We start from the raw sequence: 14,103 nt of genomic DNA on the forward strand, positions 1-14,103 counted from the left end.
ATCCCCAACCCTCTCAGGGCTCGGAGGCTCCACTCTCTTCAGCAAAGCTCCAATTTAAGCAGCTCTACGAGAGCTGCCTTCGGCTGAGGAAGAGCAGGACAGTCGCTTCTGTGTCTGGGATAGCTGCAGCACAGCGTTATTAGGGTGGTGAAACACTGGAACAGGCTGCCCAGAGAAGCTGTGGCTGCCCCCTCCCTGGCAGGGTTCAAGGCCAGGTTGGATGGAGCTCTGAGCACCTTGGTCTGGTGGAAGATGTCCCTGCTGATGGCAGGGGGGTTGGAACCAGATGATCTTTAAGGTCCCTTCCAACCCAAACCATTCTGTGATTCTATGATTCTAACTCACAGAGATTTCTGCAGAGTGAAACTTGCAGGAATCCTCACATACTGAAACATAAAGGGGTGGAAGAACTGAGAAAAGCCACCTTTCATTCTGGACTCCAGTCAGATATAAACACCTGTATTTGTTTTTATTAAGACAAGCTGCTTGACAACAGTGGAAATTTCTTCCAATTCACCAAATTATCAGTACAGAGCTCACGAAGTCGCCTTCTGGAGGCTTGAGCGGCTGAGGAGGAGAAGCCTCGCGCTCCCAGGGGCGGCTCTGAAATGGACGGAGCCTTCTTCACCTCAGTTCATCTGCGCTAGCAGCTCTTCAAGTTCGGGGCGAGACTTTAATCGGCTCTTGAAGTCGGCTTCTGTGTGCTGTGGAGGGAGGGGAAAAAACAAACCCTGAGCAAATCAGAATCACCTCTTGAGTACTTTTTGAAATCAAGAGGAGGACAAACCCTCTCCCAGAGAATCACTTGAGTGGAAAAAACAGAGACCTGAATGTCTACTGAAGCCAGGGAGTGGGAAGAGCCGGTGGAAAGCTGCTGCAGACCACGATCTTGCGGGCAGCTCAAGCTGGAAGCTGGTGGCAGAGCTCTGAGCCTCCCCTCTACAGGAGCAGCTGCTGGGGGTAAAGCACCGAGGGCAGAAAGCTTCCGGCAGCAAGCGAGCGTGGCAGCCACGGACACGCGTGGTCACCGCAAAGGCTCTAAAACTCGGCCTTGTGGGCTCCTCCTGAGGTGCCAAGTGCTTTGGGAAAGAGCGAACAGTGGCATCGCGCTCATGGCCAACTGGACACCTTCAGCTCTGCCACTGCTGATCACCGGAGCATCTGCTTCGCTAACGAGACTGGCCACTTTCTCCAGAACTTCTCAAGAGCACCCCAAAGCTTCGCTCTCTCTTCTCGACTGCGAGTTGCACGAAGCCGGCTTGGGTCCCTCCCCTGGGCTTCCTGCATCGGACTGCAGTGACTCTGCGAATGGCGCAATGTCACAGATCTCCCTCCAGAGAGAAAGCCATCAGCCAAAATCAAAAAAAAGAAATGGCAGCCCTAAGGCGGAGACTGGACTGCGACCAAAGCAGAGAAGATTACGGGACTCGGGAGACCTTCTCCTGTATTCCTTCTGGTTTTGCAGAGCTGAAGATAACTCAACATTCTTCAAAGGCCACTTCAGAAGCCACCTGTGATTTCATGTTTGAATTTACTATGCTGCCTTCCCTTTCCAGCTACGAAAATCTTTGAGTCCCTGAATGAAAAGGGCCTCCTGGGACTGTTTTATCCGAATGTAAAGTGACAGAAGCTTAAATAGCTCCTTATGCCTGGGCCACCGGTGAGTGGAGTTCTGTCCTAAGTCCTCAGCACCGAGAAAACTGTTGGGCCTCTCTGCAGAAAGCAAGCTGAATCCCTCCCAGCGCAAATTCCGTCAGAACAGGGCACAGCGTTTGCGTTTCCAGCCTCTGCCGGCTGCTCCATGAAGTTCCTGGCGATTCCCAGGTAAGAGGTGGGGAAGCACTGCTGAAGGAAAGCGTCCCCCTCCGAGTCGCAGGGAACCTGTGGCAGCAAAGGAAAGCACCTTGCAACCTGCCATCTCCTATAGATCTATAGGATTAGCGGGGCCAGTACCTTCTGTGGCACTAATTATCAGAGGCTAAATGGAAAATGAAACACTCATCAAGAATTAATGTTTTTTCACAGACCAAGCGAGGGCCTGGTTCGGGGAGATCCTGGGTATCCATAAGGCTAGAGGAGACAGCAGCCTCAGCACCGGCTCTGTATTTTCAAAGCAAATTCATGTCACGCATCGCATTTGCTTCCTAAATGCAAAGGCACTGGTAAAATTAACCATACCTCCTTCACTGACAGATGGACCCCTTCAGGCTGACTACTCTGAATAACTTCCAGGAGTATCGGAGCAAACGTCGAACTCAAACCGCTGATCTGCAAGAAGAAAGAAGAGCGCTGCAGGAACAGAACACCACACACAAAATGGACTCGTTATATTAACGGCAGAGGAAGAGAGTCCGCTTCGGCACGAGCCTGGGGCAGGCAATCACTTCATCAGAGCAGCACTCTGCTTCGTGCGCACGCCGCTCATACACAGCGCAGCCCAGAGCTCTCATTGCGGCACTCCTCGGTGAATATCGCGCTTCCCATCCCTGCCTGCGTCATCTCCTGCAGGTAAAGAGACCTGGCCACGCATGAAGACCTTCATTTCGGGGAGAGACTAACACAAAGGCTGCCACGGCAAAGCTGCAAGCCCCAGCGTCAGCCACACGTCAGCTCTCTCCAGTGGAAAAAGGCGACCTCTCGGTTTAAAATGCAATTCAGCAGAGGTTCAGCACACGGCAAGGGAACGCACTACAGACTAGCGAAAAGAAGCACCTATTGACCTCAACCCTGGACGCTTTTGAAGCTGGCCCTGGCACTGATGGGATTTTTAAATTTTCATCGAGTTTGTCCAATCATTCATCCTTAAACATGCCTTTTCCACCCCTTGTATGGAGTATTTTGCATAAAATGGGTATTAAATCTTCTGGCTGAAATACAGAACCTGGGAACCCCTCCTCTGCTTCTACGCTGTGAGTAGCCTTTAGCAAAAAATGTAATTAAACTTCTTTGTGCTTCAATTTACGCACAAATTACGCCTCTCATCTGTCCGAGGGACTTCACTCCAACTGTTCAGGGGTTCTGAGAGCCTGCGCTGCACGAGAGCCGCAGTGCTGTCAGCGAACACCAGCTCCTACCTGGACAACCCTCTGGTGGGTAGTGAGGACGGCATCCAGCTGCATCTTGGAACCTCGCTCCTCCAAGAACAGCACTTCGTTGGTTTTGGTGGGCATCGCGTAGCTGCAGGAACCACAGGGCAGTGCTTAGGACGGGGAGGACAGGCTCGCACTGCTTTACAGGAACGAACCAACCTCCAGCGGCAGAGAATGTGGAAGGAGATTAACTTTTCATGAGAAATTAATTATGCAAACAATGCATCTTGCAAATCAAGCACTGGCAGGAGCCGGGTGTTTTACTGGAAAGACGTAAGGGAGCAGCTTGCGGCACTACTGCCAGCAAAAACCTGTTTCAGCTGCAAGCGCCAGCCGGAGAAGAGAGCTTTTAGCTTCTTCATAGTGGAAGGAGACCTTTAAAGCAACGTTTCTGATTTATTTTGTAACAGCCTGTCTGTTCTGATCGGGAACAGAGCTAAAACCCACTGCTGCAACACACCACCAGAAGACATCATTTTCTGTGAATTTAACAGGAATTTAACGGTCAGGCACTGCATCAGATCCTGCCCTCCGGTGAGCGTCGCTCCAGAGACCTGGGCACCTCCATCTGCACAGCACCAATAACAACCCGCTGCACCCTACTGCCCACGTTTTACCCTGGGAATTCCGCTCTGAAAGGGTAAAGAATTTCCTTCCGTGCACACTGAGCTCTGCACACCAAGTCCAGCCTCAGAGGGCACAAGTCTGACACGAGGTAGTAACGCTTTACCCTGGAAGTGCTATCAACAGTCTCAGGCTGCGGGATTTCTCTGCAAATGTTTTCCAGCGCGTTGCTGCCGACAGAATTCGAATTTCTTAGCGTTGCCGGGCATCCCTCTCGAAACAAGCACCTATCACTCACCGATGTGTCAGTTTTTAGTGCTGTTTGGTGCAAAAGACACCACTGAGAGACCACAAGCGACTGATCTGTGGGCACAGCGTTTCAGATCCACGGCTGACAGTTCAGCTAAGCGGATGAACATAAAGAAAACAATTTTTCACGGAATCACAGGATGCTCGGGGTTGGAAGGGCCCTCTGGGGATCACCCAGTCCAACCCCCGGCCGAAGCAGGGTCACCTACAGCAGGCTGCAGAGGACCTTGTCCAGGCGGGTCTTGAATATCTCCAGAGAAGGAGACTCCACAACCTCCCTGGGGAGCCTGGGCCAGGGCTCTGTCACCCTCAGAGGGAAGAAGTTCTTCCTCATGTTCAGCTGGAACTTCCTCGGCTTCAGTCTGTGCCCGTTGCCCCTTGTCCTGTCGCTGGGCACCACTGGAAAGAGTCTGGCCCCGTCCTCCTGACACCCACCCTGAAGAGATTTATCGGCATTTCTAAGGTCCCCTCTCAGCCTTCTCTTCTCCAGGCTGAACAAGCCCAGCTCCCTCAGCCTCTCCTCGTAGGAGAGATGCTCCAGTCCCCTCCTCCTCCTCGTAGCCCTGCGCTGGACTCTCTCCAGTAGCTCCTCATCTTTCTTTTTCATAGGTTTAATCAGCATGACCAGGAACGAGCATTTACACTCAGAGGTACAGTTACAGGTACGCATTTTAGACAATCACCATGAAGCGTTTTTACTGCCTTGTGGCAACGCAGCGCTTCTCCCAGTGACTACAGCTCCTGGGGTGCAGTGCAGGCAGCACCGAGCTGCATCACGCTCCCCAGACTCACTAAAACCAACAAAGCTGCTCTCAGGGTACACCTGCTTCGGAGATCTAGTGTGCAACTGCAGCATCCTCTGCTACTGAACTAAAGCAGCGGGTGGCTCTCCCACAGTCGTCAGGGGCTTCCCAAGCTCATTCTAGCTTGCACAATCATTATCACTTGCTTACTGCAAGCAGAGCCTGGGTGAAACACTATAAAGAAAAAAACAGCAGCAAAAGTCAGCAATACTTAAGCCTACATCCCCGGGCTCAGCACCCACAGGCTTAAGCCTTTTTCTCAAAGGAATGAAAAGTGGCAGCTATTTTATTGCTTGAGATCTGTTCAGTCAGTGCCTGAACAACTCCACTTCAGCCTCCCTTATACGAATAAAGCACTCAAAACCGTACAGACACACAAAAACACCAGGCAGATGACAGAAGATTTGGATTTCCACGTGGGAATCCAGCAGGGAGATCCGATTACGTCCTCGCCTGCAAGGCAGCGTCATCCCCGAGCCTCACGCGGCCCAACGCAACGCGATGGCGAGGGACGACAAACGCAGAGCCGCGCTCCTCGTACCTTTCATTCACTTTAACGGCGAGGCGGTTGCAGAGTTTATGCACGTACTGAGCAAAATGCTCCACGAGACACATGTCATAGGAAGTCATCTGGATGTTGACATCTCCGTACTCATATTCGGTCCCAACATTTATCTCTTTCATCTGCACTTTCTCCTTTCTCTTCTTAGGAGGCTGTATTAAAAAAAAAAAAAAAGGGAGGAAAAAACAGAAACCATTACCTGTTTTGAACAAGGCTGGAAATAAAAACCATTGAGTCTTGCCCACACAGGAGACCACGCTAGGGTACTCTCTTCCTACAAAGGTTTGCTGAACTATGGTGAACATATCCCAGCCCATCTGTGCTCCCTCTCCCTGACTACAGAACCGGGATGACATTATCTTGACAGATGTTCTCGAGTTGAGCAGTTCAGTTCTTGGATGGCAGCACCGCAGAAGTCACACAGAAAATACATGCATGCCATGATTAAATTCTTCCAGAAGAAACCGAGGAGGAGGAAACAAACTGCTTTTTGTTTCAGTTCCTGCCTTCGAGGCAGCTGTCCAGATGAGTTGTTGTTTCCTCCTTCCACAAAAACTGTCGTCTTTCCAAATTGCAGGGAACGTAAAAAGTTTAAATGCAAATAAGACCTGATCACAATATTCCACAATAATTTGAAGTTGGGGCGTTAAATTCAGCATCAGGAAGAGACTCCTTCCTCCCAGAACTACTCAGTAACTTAAACAAGAACGAACCGGACAAAAGAATGCATTTATGCAGTGCTGTGAGCGGGTACTTCATGCGACATAACACTCTCTACCGAGAAAAGCAGCAGTAAACCACATAATCCCTTTTTAATACGATTCCTCTGCTACAGAATTAATAATGCCAACATTTAAATCAGACTTTAAAAAGATGGGTCAGCTAAAAGCAAGCACAGAGGGGAGTTCTTAAGCCTACCTCCTTCGGGAGCAGGTATTTAAACCTCCCAATGCCATGCGTAGGACGGGACTTGTAGTGTCTGTGGCAGCTCACGAGTGCATCACCTTCAAATCAAAGCAGAGCAAACACGTTTTCGGCTGCGTGGCAGAGAGCCCTTCTTCTAACAGACATACACAGGCGCTTCGAGAGCCCCACACCCACACCGGGGGCACGAGTTTGTCCTCGGTTCTTTGACAGAAGGCAAAGGCAGGCTGAGGCTCCGGCCGATCTCTGCCCCACGCAGGCAGCCTGCGCACCACAGCAAGAGTCTTACAATTCACAGTTGGTGACGGTGAACAACAAATAAGGGAGGAAGAGATTAAAAGTGACTCATTTCCCCGGTGAATTCTCAATCAAACCAACAAAAAAACAATGAAACAAAGACAGACTTGTCAGCACCAGTGGATGGCGAGGATACCGACGAAACATCACATCTGCCTCCTCTTCTGTGACAGCAGCGATGCTGCTACGATGGATCTGAGCCCCACTTAATTTCAAATCCAGCCCTGTTCAAATATTCATGTGCTAGGAAGCCAAATCAAAACGGCACCAGCTTTTATTTGTACTTCCTTCTCCAGGGTAAAATGAAACCCTCCATAACCCTCATTTTAATAAACGAAGCTCAGAGCAGCAGAGAGAACCTGAACAGCAAGGATCTCAGCCACTCAGTTACACTTCGCCTCCACAGCAAAATCAAATTCTATTTTAAATTGTAACAGTGGACTCCACCACCTGAATAAATGTTAAAGTGGGACCTCACAGGGGTGCAAGTCCCTTCCTGGACATTAATATAATGAATGGTATCCAGCTGGTGTCACTCCCCAGCGTAACATCATGACTAGGAGTACCTGCTAAACCAGGAACAGGGAAACAGAAGAAAAGGCTAAGAAAAAAGCTATGAAATTGGAAAAACATCCGCTGAGGGTATTTAACCAGTCCAAAATTGGCTAAAAAAATTTTAAAAGGAGACACAAACTCTGCAATATGTAATATTTATTGGGGACAAATGAAGATTTGCCTTGCATCGGATTAATAAGAGGCCTCACCTGCAGCACACAGACGGCTTTCTCTGGGTGTTGCTGCTCTGTAGGAAACAAGACAATCATGAAAAGCTCTGATTTCACCCACCTGTGGAAACACAACCTATCTGGCCAATCTCCTTGAACAAAGGCTCATGCCCCAAGCCCCTCAGACACAGACAGATCCCATCAGCAGAGACTTTCTCTCCTTCACACCATACAGCCCCTTCAGTTCCCAGACATCTGCTGAAAGTCTTCCCTCCACAATTAAAAGATTTTCCTTGGCAAAAAGACTTTTTGATTTGTCATGTATGTTTTCGGACACTGTAAAAGCGACCGAGTGTTTTCAATGCCTTACAGGGTGTTTTACTTACTGGGTTTGACTTCAGACCACTCACCTGCCCAGCACAAACACCTGCTTTAGCAACGCTCCCTTCTGCGAGCACAGCACCTGCAAGCAGCCACCACAGTCAAAATGCAAACAGCATGGCAGACACTCAGTGAGTTTTCACCAGTGCTTGCCCAAATACAGCCACCAAAACAACACCTGAGGCCCTCTGAATGTACCAATAACCCTCCCAATCTCTCCAGGGCCTCCAGCCACTGTCAAGCCCCACAATACCACTGCAACACGGAGGAATGGGATGGAGGAGGAGGAAGATGATGACTGCAATAACCTTTTCTTGCACCCCCTCGTTTTGCTTCAGGATCCAAGCTGGGGTGGGAGGCTCTCCTCCTCTCGGTTACAGATCATACTCATCCCACGCACCGTCCCACGGCCTCCAGGTTACAACAGCCGCGCGAACAGCCTTCGTGCTCGTTCCAGCTCCACAGAGGGAGGGAAACGCAGCTCACCCATCCCCAAGGCAGCGCCAAGCAAAGAGCTTTGCTGTCACCACAACCCTGGCAGGCAGGAGCTGCATCACGTGTGGGGATAATTACCAACGTCCCCAAAGAGTGACCAGAGGGACAGGGAGGACCAGGGATCGGACGGTCCCTGAAGCCAGTGACCAGGCTGTCACGGGCCCTGTGTCACTGGGTGATCCCTGGCGGCCTGAGGAAGGGTGTGGGTGGATCGAGAACTGGCTGAATGGCAGAGCTCAGAGGGCTGTCATCAGTGGCGCTGAGTCTAGTTGGAGGCCGGTAACTACTGGTGTTCCTCAGGGGTCAGTACTGGGCTCAGTCTTGTTCAACTTCTTCATCAACGACCTGGATGAAGAGTTAGAGTGGACCCTCAGCCAGTTTGCCGATGACACCAAACTGGGAGGAGTGGTGGATACACCAGCAGGCTGTGCTGCCATTCAGCGTGACCTGGACAGGCTGGAGAGCTGGGCAGAGAGAAACCTGATGAGGTTCAACAAGGGCAGGGGCAGGGTCCTGCACCTGGGGAGGAACAACCCCAGGCACCAGTACAGGCTGGGGCTGACCTGCTGGAGAGCAGCTCTGTGGAGAGGGACTGGGAGTGCTGGTGGATGACAGGGTGACCAAGAGCCAGCAGCATGCCCTAGGTGCCAAGAAGGCCAGTGGGATCCTGGGGTGCATTAGGAGGAGTGTGGCCAGCAGGTCGAGGGAGGTTGTCCTTCCCCTCTGCTCTGCCCTGGTGAGGCCCCATCTGGAGTACTGTGTCCAGTGCTGGGCTCCCCACTTCAAGAAAGATGAGGAGCTACTGGAGAGAGTCCAGTGGAGGGCTACAAGGATGAGGAGGGGACTGGAGCATCTCTTCTACGAGGAGAGGCTGAGGGAACTGGGCTTGTTCAGCCTGGAGAAGAGAAGGCTGAGAGGGGACCTTAGAAATGCCAATAAATATCTGCAGGGTGGGGGTCAGGAGGACTGGGCCAGACTCTTTCCAGTGGTGCCCAGCGACAGGACAAGGGGCAACGGGCACAAACTGAAGCCGAGGAAGTTCCAGCTGAAGACGAGGAAGAACTTCTTCCCTCTGAGGGTGACGGAGCCCTGGCCCAGGCTGCCCAGAGGGGCTGTAGAGTCTCCTTCTCTGGAGATATTCCAACCCCAGCTGGACGCAGTCCTGTGCAGCCTGCTCTGGGTGACCCTGCTTCGGCAGGGGGTTGGGCTGGGTGACCCACAGAGGTCCCTGCCAACCCCGACCATTCTGTGATTCTGTGATCCCTGGCCCAGGTACACAAGGGTAGGTGACCCAGTGCACTCAGAGTCAGGCCAGTGTCCCCCCAAAAGACACAGCCCCCCCTCCGACCCGAATCCAGGGCAGGGCCTGCGTGTCCCCCCCCGCCCCCGACTCCCCACTACCACGCCCAGGCCTGACCCTCCCGACCCCAGTCCCAGAACCAGGCCCCCGGTGCCCGAGCCTGTCCGTGTCACCCCCCCACTCTCCCGTCCTCCCCCGCTACCCAGCCCAGTGTCCCCAGCGCCGGTCTCGACCCGCCGCTACCTTCGCCAAGGCCGCGCTCATCCCCGCGCCCGGGCCGGAGCCGCGTCCGTCCCTCAAAGCGTTCCCCCGCCCGGGTCCCCGCGACTCCCGCCCCCGCGTTCCGCCCCCCGGGGGGAACCGGCAATTCTTTGGACAACCCGCCCTCGCTGCTCGCAGGGCCCCGGTTTGCTGAAGGAGGGGTGGGCAGGGCGGTAATGGCGGACTGCTTGACCCCGTCCCCCCCCCACCGGGGCCGCCTCACGGAGCGGACGTGGCAACAGCCCCGCGGCGCACCCAACCGTGCGCCCAGCGCCGCCAACCCTGCTCGGCCGCGGACCGCTCCCCGCCCGCTCCTCGCACGCTGATTGGCCGTCCGCCGCCGTCCATCGGCGGCCATGTTGAGCGTGGCGACGCGGCTGTGGTGCGGCCGCCATCTTGAGTGCGGCCTGGCCTGCGGCGGCCATGTCAGGGCTGTGAGGGGGAGCGGGCGTGGAGGACGGCCGGGGCCGGGCAGGGCCGAGGCATCGGCGTTGCGGATCCCTCAGGCGGCTCACGTTGTCCCCGCTGGCTGAGGGATAGAGGCGGGGAGCCAGCGGGGGCTCAGCAGGCCCCTGCTCCAGCCTGGGGACAGGCCCGGTGGGGTGTGAGGGCGCCGAGGGTCGGTCTGGGTGTGCAGGCCTGAAGCAGGGCCAGAGGATTCGGTGCTAAACCTGCGTGGTTTGGCCACGAGCACTGCAAAGGGGTTATTTTGCGGTTGCAGAGGCAGGGCTGGACCTTAACCTGCAGTCAGCAGCCGTGTGTTTGTCCGGGGTTGGCTGTGTCCGTGCTGGCAGGCCGCCACAGGCCTTTGAAATGAAGGATTGTGTCATGGTGAGGTGTTCGGGCTCCACGGCAGGCACGGTTTAGGCTTGTGGGGGAAGCAAAGCCAAACTCTTCTTTCAGCAACCAGCTGCTCCCTCTGAGGACGGGGTGAATCCTGCCTTAGTGCCAGCATTTTGATCCCAGGACATTTTAGGTGGGAAGACTTGCAGGAAGGATGGACGGGCAGGGACCTCCCCAATTTGCAGCAATTTGTTCCCAGTGGGAGCGGAGGTGGGCAAGGGGCTCTGCCTGGCAGGCCAGGGTGGGAAGAGGTGGGCGCTGCGTAGCCTTTCACCACCTGAACCTGGCAGTGTGGACTTGGCTTAGGAAAACGCATCCCTTTGCAAACTGTCCCCTCCTGTCTTTTCCACCTTCCTCTTCTTCACCAGGCCATCTCTCAACACAAACTTTCATTTCTCCTAGGCTATTGTCCACTCCTTTCCTGTCTGGCCCCAGTTTACCCCTTCTGGGTAAGCCCTTCAGCAAGGGCTGGCAGAGGTGATGCTCGAGCGATTTGCGGCCTATGCAGAAAGCTGTTGTAGGCTCCCTGCCTCTTCTCCATCTGCTCTCTATTGTGCTGTCTGGAGGAGTGAAGCGGTCCTGGGAGAGTTGAGATCCAGCCCTGAAAGTCTCCCATTTCTTTTTGGACCTGTGTGATTACAAAAAACATTCAGAAAGCTTTTAAAAATAACCTAGAAGAAAACCTCTGACATCTGTGTCTCCTCTTCTACCTTCTGCAGCTCTTCTCAGGGCCGTGCCTAAGGCCTGCAGGAATTGGCAGGATGATGGATCTCTCCTGGCTTGAGTGAGTGCGGGCAGGTCCCTCAACTGCTTTGTCTTGAAAGCCTCATCCCTATCCCCTGCCAGCCCCGCGGGCTGAAGCCTCTTTGGCAGGCGATGCAGGAGTGTTTCCTTCTCCCAGTGCGAAGAGACAGAATCCCAGCATGGCAGGGGGTGGAAGGGACTCCTGGGGATCCCCCAGCCCAACCCCCTGCCGAAGCAGGGTCACCCAGAGCAGGCTGCACAGCACCGCGGCCAGCCGGGGTTGGAATATCTCCAGAGAAGGAGACTCCACAGCCCCTCTGGGCAGCCTGGGCCAGGGCTCCATCACCCTCAGAGGGAAGAAGTTCTTCCTCGTCTTCAGCTGGAACTTCCTCTGCTTCAGTTTGTGCCCGTTGCCCCTTGTCCTCTTGCTGGGCACCACTGAGAAGCATCTGTCCCCGTGGTCCTGACACCCACCCTGCAGATATTTATCAGCATTTCTAAGGTCCCCTCTCAGCCTTCTCTTCTCCAGGCTGAACAAGCCCAGCTCCCTCAGCCTCTCCTCCTAGGAGAGATGCTCCAGTCCCCTCCTCATCCTCGTAGCCCTCCGCTGGACTCTTTCCAGTAGCTCCTCATCTTTCTTGAACTGGGGAGCCCAGCACTGGACACAGTACTGCAGATGGGGCCTCACCAGGGCAGAGCAGAGGGGGAGGAGAACCGCCCTCGACCTGCTGCTCACACTCTTGTCAATGCACCGCAGGATACCATAACGCTGAGCCTGAGCAAAGCTTTGGTGATAAAAATAATTTTTACCAACAGTTGAGAGTTCTGCCTGACTTGTTTTCCCTGGGATCAGCGGGAAAGATCCCCGAATCCATACTGACACATAAACAAGGACAATATATATATTTAAAATTATGTTGGAATGTTTTGAGCCGATCTGGATTCCATTTCCCTGTGGTGTAGGAGAGCAGCCACACGACCGGTGCCACAGCAAGGGGAAAGCGCTCCCAAGTCGCGGGTGCAAAGCTGAAGGTGAGCTCCAGCTCATATCTTTATTAAAACTTCTTTAAATTTAATCACCTTATTAAATACACATTTTCCCTTTCAGTTCACTGGCAGTTCAAGGCCTGGGAAAAAAAAAAAACCAAAACCTCGGAGAAGCAGTTAATCATGCTGAGGGAGTACAAATGAAATGATCAAAAATAGAAAGCGTAGACCGTTTGGTTTTCAAAACGCCGTCTGTTTCTGTGCCTGGGTTGCGCGCGCTGGTAGGGGTGAGGCTCACGTCTGAGAACAAGGTCCCCGGAGCGGGGAGGTTCAACGAGCGTTTCCGTTCACCAGGCAGAGACGGAGCACGGAGACCGTGGCTGGAGACACCGAACAAAGGACGTTCACGGCCAAGGTGACCTACCTGCAGGCAAATCCTTGCCGAGAGCCTGTGCCCCCTTCGGCTGCAGGGACCATTTATAAATCCAGGACAGGGGGTCATGTGGAGGTGGAATAAGATTAGTTTCAACCCATGATCTTTTTCAAAGAAGAGACAAAGAGTTGGTGCGTGGTGTTCCCTGTAGCGGAAGAGACACCGTGCTGAGACATAGCCCTCAGGCCTTGGAGGGGAAGGTGTTGAGGTGTGAGAGGGCACGAGAGAACAAAATTCACTGGCAGCAGCTATGTTCATGGGGACTAAATCACAGAATCCCAGAATCCCAGCATGGCAGGGGGTGGAAGGGACCTCTGGGGATCCCCCAGTCCAACCCCCTGCCGAAGCAGGGTCACCCAGAGCAGGCTGCACAGGGCCACATCCAGCCAGGGTTTGAGTATCTCCAGAGAAGGAGACTCCACAGCCCCTCTGGGCAGCCTGGGCCAGGGCTCCGTCACCCTCAGAGGGAAGAATTTCTTCCTCATCTTCAGCTGGAACTTCCTCTGCTTCAGTTTGTGCCCGTTGCCCCTTGTCCTGTCGCTGGACACCACTGAGAAGCATCTGTCCCCATGCTCCTGACACCCACCCTGAAGAGATTTATCGGGATTTCTAAGGTCCCCTCTCAGCCTTCTCTTCTCCAGGCTGAACAAGCCCAGCTCCCTCAGCCTCTCCTCGTAGGAGAGATGCTCCAGTCCCCTCCTCATCCTCGTAGCCCTCCGCTGGACTCTCTCCAGTAGCTCCTCATCTTTCTTGAGCTGGGGAGCCCAGCACTGGACACACGGTCATTTCCCTGACCGTCAGAGCAGGAGCAATCTCCCAGATGGGGAAATGGTGGAAAACTGACCCATTTGCAGGTGGAAAATACCCTGTGGAGCATATCGTTGAGTGGATCACAGGAGATCTGCATCAACATCAATGTAAACACAACGGTGGGGCAGGAGCTGCAGACCCCGAGGGCTCCATCGCTGAGCATGTTCTCGTTTTGGGCGGCGAAATTGGGATATTCTTGTGCGCAGCAGGCGATGACCCTGGCAGCTGAAGCCCGGGGCGGGGTGAGCGCTTCTGAAAATCACGTTTTCCGTTCAAATTCAAGCAAGGGAGTATCGAGCGGTGCAGGTTTGCACCAGCGTGGGAGAGGAGCGAGCGAGGCTGCGTGGACGAGAGACATCCCGAAGGTTGAAACAGGAGTGGCCACAATGCCGCTGGGAGCCTCCTCATCTGCTGAACCGCGAGGGCAAGCTGAGAAAAACGGGGAGAAACGGGCAAAAAGTAGCTAAAGGGAGGGCAGGCCCTCTGGCGGGGTTCTTTCCTGTCTGCCAGGTGGGGAGGGAGCACCGAGCCATTTCTGAACGACAGCCGCTGCGGAAGGGTGACATGGAAAACGTC

At 53.9% G+C, this 14,103-nt stretch overlaps 1 protein-coding gene across 1 annotated transcript; it reads right to left on the reverse strand.

Moving 5' to 3' along the window:
* Positions 1-450: 450 nt before the first annotated feature.
* On the reverse strand, positions 451-9,798 carry LOC142360643 (large ribosomal subunit protein mL48-like). The gene is made up of 8 exons (XM_075415068.1): positions 9,693-9,798; positions 7,684-7,736; positions 7,313-7,350; positions 6,246-6,331; positions 5,307-5,479; positions 3,075-3,177; positions 2,179-2,268; positions 451-704 (listed from the first exon to the last, which is right to left on the reverse strand). The coding sequence occupies exons 1-8, from the start codon at positions 9,711-9,713 to the stop codon at positions 630-632; spliced, it is 639 nt and encodes a 212-aa protein (XP_075271183.1). The 5' UTR covers positions 9,714-9,798; the 3' UTR covers positions 451-629.
* Positions 9,799-14,103: the final 4,305 nt, after the last annotated feature.

Source organism: Opisthocomus hoazin, chromosome 1 (assembly GCF_030867145.1).
Source record: "Opisthocomus hoazin isolate bOpiHoa1 chromosome 1, bOpiHoa1.hap1, whole genome shotgun sequence".
Taxonomy (NCBI): Eukaryota; Metazoa; Chordata; class Aves; order Opisthocomiformes; family Opisthocomidae; genus Opisthocomus; species Opisthocomus hoazin.